At 31.9% G+C, this 12,938-nt stretch overlaps 1 protein-coding gene across 1 annotated transcript; it reads right to left on the reverse strand.

Annotated features, from left to right (window-relative positions):
- Positions 1 to 975: 975 nt before the first annotated feature.
- On the reverse strand, positions 976 to 3,593 carry LOC25498552 (L-type lectin-domain containing receptor kinase S.4). The gene has a single exon (XM_024770539.2). The coding sequence runs from the start codon at positions 3,366 to 3,368 to the stop codon at positions 1,320 to 1,322; it is 2,049 nt and encodes a 682-aa protein (XP_024626307.1). The 5' UTR covers positions 3,369 to 3,593; the 3' UTR covers positions 976 to 1,319.
- Positions 3,594 to 12,938: the final 9,345 nt, after the last annotated feature.

Genomic DNA, 12,938 nt, shown 5'->3' on the forward strand with positions numbered 1-12,938 from the left:
TAGTTGTTGGTTTAAATATCATAAGAACATAGATTAAAATTTCTTTTTTATATATTTTTTGTTACACCCGACCCCGATATGTTTTTGGATTTTAAAGAGAAGGAATAGATATGCATCAGAAAATGGATTTCAGGTATCTGAACACACGTCAATTTATATTGTTTTTTCTTGTAAATAGATCATATGTAGTGTTATTTTTTAATTAAGAAAATTCTTTGTTTTTTTCTTTCTTTCTTAAGTATATCCTAATGGCTAGAATTCACATTTTAAAGTAAATAAGTAGGGTGTCCGAGGTTTGAACCCCAACCCCTACGTATAACAATGAATTGTTCATGTCAACTGAACTATACTTCCAGGGACAATTCATTGTATTTTTAGTCATTCCTTGTAACACATGGGCACATATATTCACAAACAAGCAAAGATGCTCATCTAAAAACAAGTTATAGAAAATTTGACCAGCTATCTGATTTAGCAAAGGGGAGACATTGCCTCAACAAAACAGGGCGCCAAATATGGTCTAAGTTTGACCATAAATATGATTTTCAATAGAATTGATGCTTACTCTTCCTCCAACTTAGTCTATAAAATAGATACAAATAATACAACTAGTGGATTGTCCATTTTGCAACAAATTCATCAAACTTTGATAAAAAATGCTTACATTACCGTTTAACATTGAGGAGGTGGTCCAAACAATGTTTATGACATTGACCATGATTAAACTTACACACAATTTATCATTCTAAGCATAATTTTATAGATAAATGTTTTATGAACAACATTATAGATCAAGTAATCAATCGACTTCACTTCAATCTAAGACTGAATAATACACCTACAAGATCAGTGAATTTGAGCCCACCAACTTAGCATTAAACATACACATAAGCACTTTTTAACCAGATTTCATGAAAAGAGAGTAATGATGAAAATATTTTATAACTTACATAACCAACTTGTTGCGAAACAATCTTATATACTAACTTGTTAAAGACATCTAACTAATGGAACCACATGAGGTATTTAACCTTATACATGTTAAAAACTAAAGCAGAAGTAAAATCTGTCTTCACTAAAATAACTCTACATAAAGTAAAATCAATTCATATACTTTCCAAACTAAACACACTAGCTTTCCAATTTCAATCAGTGTCCAAAATTTTTTACAAGACAACATGTAAAAAACTGGAATTTGCTACTTTTCCAATTTCAGACATCATTTCCAAAACTTTGTATAATCAATACATTTTTTTGACATAATAATGAGATATTAAACCAAACCAAATTTCATGAGCTAATCAAGTATAATATTAGAGTCACCTTGTTTCTCCTCTAGCATTGAGAAGTGATGATTGAGGTGAATTACCAAAAGTGATAAAACTAGTATTATCAATATCTCTCTTTCCATTATAAGAACTTGAACTCATTTGATCAAATGAGTTAGAAGTTCCAAGAGAATTCAAGAATTCATCAAATCCTTCTTGTGAATCAATACCACCTGGTTTTCTCATTTCATTTGGTAACTCAACTTCTCCATCCAAAATCCTCACTACTTGTCTCATACTAGGCCTTATAGTTGGAACATCATTTGAACATATCAAACCTAATTTCAAAACCATCATTACCTCAGTTTCAACAAAATCACCATTCAATTTAGGATCAACTACTTCAAATGCTCTTCCTTCTTTGAACCTTTCCCACACCCAATCCACCAATACCAACTCATCTTGTGATGCCTTAGGTTCAATAGGCCTTCTTCCACAAACAACCTCGAGAAGAAGCGCGCCGAATGCAAAAACATCGGAGCTTGTTGTTGCTCGTCCTGTTCTAGGTAACTCCGGTGCCAAATAGCCTAATGTTCCCACCACTCTTGTTGTGCCTGGATTAGCACCATGTTCATACAACCTTGCCAATCCGAAATCGCCTAATCTTCCATTGAGTTCAAAATCCAACAGCACATTGCTAGCTTTAACATCTCTATGGATTACCACTTGCTCATAGCCTTCATGTAGATACAAAAGACCTGAAGCAACACCCTTTATTATCTTAAACCTCTGTTCCCAACTTAGCACATATTCTGAATCTTCAAACAAGTACTTGTCCAAGCTTCCATTCGCCATGTAATCATACACAAGCAAAAGGTCACCTCTGCGACGACACCATCCGAGTAACATAACCAAATTCCTGTGGCGAAGCCGGCCTATGCTAGCGATTTCAGACACAAATTCCCTTAGCCCTTGTTTTGACTCATGTGAAACTCTCTTAACAGCCACTTGAATCTTCGATTTCGGCAATATCCCATTGTAAACTTTGCCAAAACCACCCTGCCCAAGCAACTGTTTCTCCTTGAAACCTTTTGTAGCTTTCTTCAGCTCTTGATAAGTATATCTATGTGGTCCAACTTCAAGCTCCCAAGCTTCAATAACATCAGCATTCTTGATTTTTCTATAAATGTAAAAACCAAATGCCATAGAACACAATACAATCAAAGCAGATCCGAGCGATAAACCGAGTATCAAAGAAGTATGTTTCTTCTTAGGATGTGGAAGCTTTGGTAGTTTGGACAAATCAAGAAAAGGCGCCGGCCCATTAATTTTAAAACTCCATCCCAAAACATAATGAGAGCTAGCAAGTAAACCAGTTGAAGCAGAGAAACCAACATACATAGTATCAAGAAAAAGAGGTGATAGATCCATATGAAAAGTCAAAATAGGTTTTTTAGGCTTATTAGAAGTTGGTGAAAGTGTAACACTAATAAGTTCCAATGAAGAATCATAATCAACCCAAACTAAAATTGGTTTTCCACCTTTAATACTAATATTATGAACCATATCATCATCACTATAATAACCAGCAGTAATAGTTGCATTTGAACGCATACTATTAATATCTATACCAACATGGTTATCATTAATATCACCAAACTCAAAATCTTGAACAGTGTCAAACTCAACAGCAAAAAGATGGTTAGAGAAATTACCAACATCACTTGAATTCAGAAGACCAAGATATTGACTAGGTAAAGCTTTGAGATCTTTTGAAGGGACTATAGTAAAAGCCATGCCATGGCCACCAAGTTTAGGATATTCAGGAACACAAGCAAGTGCAAAAGATGATGAGAAAGAGAAAACTTTACCAGTAGTTTTGTTCTTTATCTGAAATGGTTGAGGATAAAAAGCATGACCCAATAATCTACTTGTTTCATTTGTTAATCTTATTATACCATTTTTTTCTATCTCTGCTATACCATTTAAGGTTAGGTTTTTTGGACCAACATCCTTAAAACCTGTGTATAGTAGTTGGTCAACTTGAGACAAAACTGGTACAAAAAAGAACAATAAAAATGGTATCAAAGTTTGAAGCATGATGAACACTAAAAAAAGATGGGTTTGTGAACATGTATGTATGATACTATGTTTGTGTTGTGTTAATGTGTGTTGAGTTGAGTTAAATGAAGGTTGGTGAAGTAGATCTGAGAGAGAATGATGGAGGGTTATAATGACATAAGGTGGAATGAGTATTAATTGATTACACACACACACACATGGGCCAGCAGTTATAGAAGACAGAGTGAAAGTGAAAGCTTTTTTTGGGGGTGGGTATGGGTGTAAATGGTTGTTTTCATTAGTCTACTTTTTTTTATAAAGGTACAAAAAAGTAACAGCAAGACTAGACAAAGGAAAAAACAACATCCATCTCTATCTTCTTAGTCATTTTTCTATGACTATTTTAGTTTCTCCCGCTTTCTATTCAGTTTGAATTTTAGAATTTGAACTCCATAAAAATCTCATAAAATTTTCAAAAACGCGTTGAAAGATTTTAGATTTAAGAATTTGAATAGGGTGCGCAAAAACCATGGAAAAAATAATGGCTTTTTTTTATATCCTCTATTTATATAAACAAATTGTATGTTAGGTTGTACTTATTGTGTGGGGACAATAAGTTAAAAATCATGTTATTTACAAAAGAAAGGGTTGAACACGTTATAAGTGAGATGATTTATAAATTTAATGTCTTAATATTTTACATTAAAGTGTAATGTCCAACTTACTTGTGTTGTTGCTATGGATCCAATGTGGACAATCCCCCCAAACTACTATGTGACTCCAACAGTGGTATCAGAGTTGTTATCCAATCAGTTGTTTCTAGCAAGGTGTTTAGGCGGTGGGTTCTGTTTAGCAGCAACAATGACGGTATACATATAAGATTATGTGGATGAAAGAACTTCTGCTTAAGTGATGATCATGATGAAACTCACACTTGAGAGAAAGATCGATGTGTAGCAAATGTGATTTAGAAGTCAGAAATTGTTTTAAACAAACAACCGAGGTTGAAAACTTTATCAATGACATGTCATAGAAAAAGTCATTTAGAGTATGTGACTTGAGCTCAAAACTAAAAGTGATAGCAGAAAATTTAGATTGATCAAAGTTTGAAAGAAGTTTTAAAAGAGACTAAAAATGAAAATTGATAGATTTAAAGGATCTAAAATATATTTAACCATTTTAAATTTTAATCTCTAAAATATATTTTACCAACATTTTTAGTTTATACTAATTAAATCCTAGATTATGTGGCTAACAAATGTTCTTTTTTAAGGAGCTAACAAATGCTTTTAATGTCACACGGTAGTAAAAAAAGCTCTTTAATGACATGGAAGGTTCATTATTTATTAATATATGTTTCTATTAATTTATTTATTATTTATAGTTAAAATAATATTAAATATTTGGACTTAAAAGTTTTGAAGATATCTCAAATCAATTACGTGACATGTATATAGTGGTCCTTATTCCTCCTCAATCATATGCAATCAATCCACGATGAAATTTGGAAAATTTTGGCAAAAAATAGTGATGGAAAATTTTGCTAAAACCAAAGGTTCAGTAAAAATTGTTAGGGGCTAGGTGTAAGTTATGGAGTCTTATATCAAATAGATAAAAATGTTTAATGTGATAATTAAATTATTAGAGTCTTTTATTTAATGAATTATAGTTTTTTAAGTTGTGTTCTTTTTATGAGCTTAAGTTATAAAATTAGTACTTTTATTGAAAATTTGGTCATGGAAAGGGCTATTTATAAATTGGATTAAAATGTTTTATTTAATAATGATGGGTGAATGATATCGACAAAAGGAAAAGATCTATCATCGGATCAGTACGGATAGAGTGAAAGTTATCGTGAGAGTTAGCTTTCAAAAAGACTAACAATATTATGAATGACAATTGAATATATAAATGTTGAATCAAGTAATTAAGCCAAGAGACCCTCTATCTTTTTTATTTATCTCTATTTTCATCCTACCGACCTTGAAGGAAGATATAGAGGGGAGTAAGGGACCCAATTTCCACTCATCACCCTCATTCGACAAGAATATCTCTATCAATGCAAAATCTAGATGCTTCATCTTAAAACTGATTGAATAGACCTCATTTTCAAATTTCAACCATATTTTACTATTGTAACATCCATGACTATTCATTTGTGCGTACCTTGCATAAGGGAGGGCACTGTGAGTTCAACCCCTCCAAATTGAAATGTACACAAATTGCAAGAACATGATAAATGCAAATTGGCCACTATTGACTTGGATGCTTCTTATTATGTTTCCTTCTCTAATTTGTACTGTCATTTTCTATGCTATTGAGACTTTTTTAGCAAAACGGTATCGACAACACTCTAGTGAGCTGACTTGAGGTCGGCACAATGTTAGAAACGACACCCTTAGAACAATAAGTCAATTAAATTGAAATAATTTTAAGATGTGTTATTTGAACAACCGTTTATATAACGGTCTCTGTAAGCTTAGTTCAGTTCGTAAGAATTATATGCAAGATCTGAGTTTCGAACCTTGAACATCACAAAAAATCTATTTATATCACAATTTTTGAAACAACCAAAATTTTACAAGGAAAATAAGATATTGACACAAAAATTAAAGCAATATAGAGAAATTAAAAACATAATGTGAGTATGAGAGAGATAGTTGTAAAAAAATAGTTGTACATATATGCATATTGTGGGAAATTAAAAAGCAATTAAAAATTACATATAAAATACTTGAATATATACATATAAAATTGTCACATGCGAAATTCAAATTACATTTCGAGCGAAAATTTTACTCATGTCCTCAAAACCAATCATCTCAACTCAAAATTTAGTTAATTATAGAGACCAGAACAACTATTAGAGCTACTCGAAGCAATATTTAAAATATACAACTTTTGAAAATTGTCATGTAAAGAGTGTTTAAGAAGTCTTTCGAGACAAGCAATTATTGGGTTCTCAATGCCAAAGATTCAAACTCAAAGTTCCTTGGAAGTTATGAAGCACATAAAAGTCATGCAACTTAGGAGTTAGTTTACTATTTCTCTATAAATTGTAAAATCAGACTCAATGTACATGAGCTTATTTCTGTTCGACAAAACAATACCTACTAGAAACATATCCGCGCTCACATGATAATACTCTTATTAAAATCATTGAAAAAACGATGTATGAATCTTCACACACTTTGATTTCTTTATCTTTTTTGCCCTTTTTATATTATTCAAAACCTCATACGTTTTTGGTACTTGTTACTTTAAATCTATCATCTAAGAACTCTTTTAAGGATCATACTCAAATTTTAGATTTATCTATTGAATGCATTTGTTGGGTTGAAATGTTTTTTGAATCAACAAAAATGTTATTTTAGTAAACTGTTCGAAGACTTTCTCGTCGTCTTCATTCCCAAAGAAAAAAATACACTACCCATGCACCCTTCACTAATCCCCATTTACCTATAGAAATTGACAACCATGCATGTCTTGTGAGCATCACTAAGTTTGCAGAGACAATGCATTGTAATATGCACCACATACCTGTCACTAATCCCCATTTACCTATATAAATTGACAACTAATGTATGTCTATGTAAACATAACTCAGTTTGTAGGGACAATGCATTGTAATATGCAGGAGTCGAGGTTCGAACTCCGAACACCCTGCTTATTCATCTTAAAAGTGAATTCTAGTCACTAGACTAATTGAGAAAAACTTGACAACCTAATATAAATCTAAAACAAATGTTAAAATTAAATATTTTAAAAATAAATTAATGTATTTTTTGAAATTATAGTAGTTTATTTCGAAATCTCTTTTAAAAATTGTTTTCACTACATACTCATTGAATTAAAAAAAATATCTTGTGTAATATTTAAAAATTACATAAAAATAAGGAAAAATATTAAAGAAATAAATATATAAAAATCAAAATTATGTATAGACATTTTGACCGACCCATGTAATTGACTCGTATCATTGTATTTTTTTTTAGAAAAATGATCACAAGAGAATAATAAAATATCATCTCTTCTCTTTCTTTCATAACACTTATGGATTGTTATAACTTGATGTTTTTATTTCAAATATATTCTTATAGCTCACTGATGTTTTCCAAACAAGCATAGCTGAGACGATTATTGTCATGCTAATCTAAGACCTTAGATAAAGAAAGATTCCAACTTCCAACATTTATTTGGGGGCTAATCTAACATTTATATGGATGTTTTATTCAGTTGACCAAAAAATATTAAGAAATCTTCAAGAAAACAACATATACTGCACAAATAGAAATTGAAGAATATTTATACAATTTCTTCACTACTTTTTTTTAAAAAAATAATTTTCCCATGGATACCAATGACTTAATTTCAACCAAACGAATTATTAAGACTAAAACATGGCAGCCTTATTGGATTTTTAATTGGTGGGGTTGCCAAGGAATGAAGAATACAATATGAGCCAACACTTAAAAAAATCTTGTGATGGGGGCAGGTGTTGATTGGTAAAGGAGAAATAGCCTCGAAGTGGTCCACTTTCTCTCGTTTTTTTAGAGAGTTTCTTTCTTTTGTTGAACAAACCTAGTTGCTAACTTCACACTAAAACCTTCTAAAAAATTCATTACACTAACAAATTCTTCAATCAGAAAGAAAGAAAAAAACTAAAACATTTGACAAAATTACGTATACACCCTTTAAAGCTCTTTTGAATTGTCATAAAATATACTAGAGAATATTTTATTCATAGGAAGACATACGAAAAAATCATGGTTTGCATGGATATATTTGATGAAAGATTTAGTTAGGTTGATCCATGATTTTTTTTTTCACCCACTTGGGTTGGCCTAGTGGTATTAACTTGGGATCTAGGAGTGTGCTTCTCCTAAAGGTCTCCAGTTCGATGCCAATTTGAGTGGGCTAATTTAGTTTATTAAAAAAATGTCATTTTTTTCTTCAATTTTGTGTTCTGGGCACAACTTGGATTATTATTTTTTTGAAAAAAATAAAATGATATTCATTAATTCAAATCGAGAGATTACATCATTCAACACCGCTAAAAATGTAAAGGATGAATTTGCGAACAAACTCACAGCAACCAAGTTGATAGCATATAACGGCATAATGCCTACAAAAATATATGATAAAATTAAAGTCACCGGAATATCCATGGCCTCCGGATCTGCAACGTTGACGTCCAAATCTTTGATTGAATAATCGATCTTTCAATAGGAATAAAATGAACACCGCAAGAAGACGGGAAAGCAAACAACGCCGCACAAGACGACGAACAACAAACCACCACACTTAGATGATGAAATCACAAAGAAAAAAAACTAGATCTGTGTGAAAGTCACTTATTTAGATTGAAATAGAGAGAAAAAGATGAAAAGGGGTGATTTCAGGTCAAGAATTGACCCAAAACCACCCCCTAATGAAGAAACGGGAAGAGAAAACCTAGAGAGAGAAAATTAGGGCCGGCTTGTTGGAGAGAGAAAATTATATAATCCGAAAAATGTCACCTTTCAAAGCACAAGTTTTAATATTTTCCAGGAATATTTTAGTTAATATCATTTGAACCAATCAATCATGATTTCAGATTTATACAATCCGAAAAATTTCAGAATGTGGACGACTGCATTACAAACAAAGTTTGGACGATTTGTGTTGTGTTTTATTTATTTTTAGTTAGTTGGGTCATTTTAAATGTGTCCTTTGATTGAAGTTATCGTTTATGATGATGTGGTGGCTATAAATAGTCTGACATTCTTCTCCATTTTCATTGTGATTCCCTCTTCATTCATTCTTCTCTTTTCTTTTTTACTTATCCTTTGAAAGTGAGTTATGATATCATGATCACTGCTGACCATTTCTACCATCTCCAAAATTGTTGTGCAGTTTTTGTGGTGATGATATTATGGTCAGCAAAGACCTTCCTATCTATTACAATACATTTTTTTTTTTTTTTAAATTTTAACAAGATTCAAATTATAAAATCTGAAATTAGTCAATAAGGATTCAGATTGTATAATACGAACAAGAACACAATGTGTATTTTGGAGGGTGCACAAGAAGCTCTGAGGGTGGAAAAATAAAATCTTTAAATTGTTAGATTTCTTATTTTCAAGCCCATGAACGGCCCATACCAACAGTCCACTTCAAAAAGAAAATTGCTTTTTTGACATCAAAAATTTCCTAAAAACAATTTTGGGGAACAATTTTGACCAAATTACTCCCAGCAGTAGTTAACTACCATTGGCAAATATGGCAGCAGTTACTGCCTCCCAACTGCAGTTAACTACCGTTGGCTCCAACTGCAGTTAACTGGAGCTGATTTTACTGCACATAAGTGCAGTTCCTGGAAGAGAATTAATTGTGATTTTACACGTTTTGGTCAAAAAATCAAAATAAATCGAAACTTATTCAGAATTTTACGAAACTTTACATACCCTCTCTTTGTATTTTTCTAGAGTTGTTTGCAAAGAACCAGCTCAAAATTCAATTTCTAGGTCAACGTTTTAATCCGTCCCTCGTCGAAAAATTCAAATTTTTTGTCCTAAACATGAGTGCAAAAAATCGTGAAAAAATTCAACCTCTAGGTCACATTTCCGGACTCGCACTTTAAAAAAAATTGCGATTTTGCATGGTTTGGTCGGAAAATCAAAATAAATCTAGACTTAGTCTGAATGCTACGAAACTTTACAGACATCTCTGTAACAATACATATAGAGGATGTGCAAAGTTTCGTAGCATTTTGAATAAGTCTCGATTTTTTAATTTTGTCGATTGAAACGCGCAAAATCACAATTGATGAACCAGCGATAGTTAACTGCTGCCGGATTTGTCAGCTGTAGTTAACTATTGACCTTGCATATTTTATGCATTATCCATACCAACTGAATTATACTCACGAAGACTTCCCTTATTGTCCCTAACCTGACAGTATCATCTCCAAGATACAAAAGCACAATTTTTTCAAAGTCTTCCATTCTTATACGAGGGATTGTTCTATGGACCCTCAAATTGCTCAATCTTTAAAATAAATCGATTTTAAGTTACACTCAAATCTAATAAAACAACGATAAGATTGTAACTCTAGATAGATTTTTTAAGATTGAGAATTCTTATCCGATATAAATATCCGAGGAGGAGCAATGCGAGGGGCTATAAAACAATTACCTCCTTGTACAATTTTCACTTTTACAGTGCCTTCTGTTCCTGCTTCACACTTTACAATCACACAACTAAAAATTGCAACTAATGTTTGTGTTCTTACTCAAATTGAAAAAAGGCTATCATTTTAGTTTTATCCTTTTTTCAATTGGTTGTGGTGAGAAAACGAGTAAACCACCATATTCTATCTCAATTCTCTAGGGCACTCCTAAATACATGTCTATATGGTTATGAATATTTGTTTTGTTGCATTACATCTGATGTTTTTAGTCTTATATTTTCCTTTTGATTATACATATTTTGTTTTGAACATATATGCTCCATATGATTTACATGTGTCCTATTGATTTTGGGCATTTCTTGACATTTTATAAGTTTCCAAACTGGATAATAATGATAAGAATCATATAAGTTTCCAAACAAGAGTAAGTTGAACATTATACGACTAAATTGACAATGATGGACGACGTTAATCAACACGGATGGTAACAAAATGATGGAAGTGACTAAAATTTGACTGAATGAGGGACCAATTTGAAATATTCATAATCTTAAAGATGTATTTGAAAACGTCATACAAAATTAGAGGCAAATGTTGTGGTTTACTTTTTTGAAAGAAAATGTTGTGGTTTACTCGTGAGAGAACTATACATTTTTTCAAATATAATCTAACTAACCTAGTTTTTTATTTATTTATTTATTTATTTATTTATTTTATGGTTTCTCTCTTTGATAAGGATTTTTATATGGATATAATATAATGTTTCAATCCAAGTAATTAGTATTTACTGATTCAACTTATTTTTTTCTTTGTTAGCTTTGCATTAATTAGTATTTTCTGTTATCTTATTTGTTTAGTACTTTGGTAAATAGAGGTAAGTTAGTTCATAATAGGTAACTAGAGGTACATCATGCCACTCACGAATCAGATCAACCGAGGTAAGCAGGTAACTTATTGGAAGGTCAGAAGGAAAGAAATGAGTAAGAGGTTTTTTTTTTAACCTACAGCTGTTGGAAGGAGCAGGGCGGACCTACATTAAGGTATGGTGTGGCTATAGCCGCCACGCCAGAATTTAAAAAAGATATCGATATTATTTGAAAGTTCTTCTTTAATGACCTAAATTTTGGTTGTTAATATATAAAAATCAATCACTAATTTGTTTTGCGATTTAAATAGTGACTGAAATTTCAATTACTATAGCATAAAATATTAAAATCGGTTGCTATTTGTTTAGCCTCACTTTTGTAAAAAAGATAAAAAATGTTTAGCGTGACGGAAAACTTATTCCTAGGTTTTGTCCCTGGTCTGCAAGGCAGCAGTAATAGTGAGATGCATGATATTTTTTTTTTGAGGCACGCTAATCTAGAGGGTCGATCTCATCGTCCACTAGCGGGAAGTCCAATTGAAACAGAAAAAAATTGTGTGGACTGATCCAACACATGAATTGTTAACACCGGAAGATTTAAACCTAAGTCTTTGAGAGAAGCACATTCCATAATCTCAAACTTATATAGTACTAGGGCAGCCCATGGGTTAGGGAGAGGCATGATTGAATCAACATTGGTTGGTCTATTTCCATTTTATTGTGCCGGAAAACACTAAAAAGGGAATGAATGTTAACCGTTACATTATACTTCCTAAATTTGTTTACCAACTTCATAGGGAGAGGCATTGCTGAATCTGCCTTGCTTATTCTTTCTTTCAAACATTATGTTGTCCAACCTATGTTTGGTTTTATGGTGCATTTGAGATGCTTATTTTGGTTTCCGCTAATTTTTATTGGGTCATGCTAACTTGTGTCTTTATGACACATGTTAAAAAACCTAAAAGTTGCAATATGTCCTCAGTTACTGTATTTGATTCATTAACTTGTGTTTTAAAGGCATAAATTAGTTTTTCCCATCTTTATTTGCAAATCCTTGGTCTAGCCTTTTTGTGTATAGATGTCGCGGTTATGTATTCCAAATTAATATTGCTAAGTTTTAAGTAAACAGTATGCTAGATAAAGGGTCTTGTTAACCGTATCCTAAGGACAATGGTTAAGGAATTCATAAGTAGAAATTTTGTCTCAGAAATGTAAGTTGTTACAATTGCCCAATTAATAATTACACTACTTTTTATTGAAAATTTACTTATTTTGGTTGTTTAACCAATGTCCTTAAAGTACTTGTTAGCATTCTCCATAGAAGCATCATTATTTTGGAGGTGTTCGAGACTTTAGTTCCCTAGCGTATGGGGACCTTGGAAAGAACGACCCTACATTTTCAAAGGTTTCTTTATCAAATACTATAACTTCTTCTAGAAGTAAACGAAAATTTGGGAGAAGAAATCTAGTGAAGATCATAAGAAGCCTAAATATACAAACTACTTCTAGAAGTAAAAGAAATTTTGGGAGAAAAAAATCTAGTCAAGAAGCCTAAATATACATGATTTACACA

This window comes from Medicago truncatula, chromosome 7 (genome assembly GCF_003473485.1).
Source record: "Medicago truncatula cultivar Jemalong A17 chromosome 7, MtrunA17r5.0-ANR, whole genome shotgun sequence".
NCBI classification, from domain to species: domain Eukaryota; kingdom Viridiplantae; phylum Streptophyta; class Magnoliopsida; order Fabales; family Fabaceae; genus Medicago; species Medicago truncatula.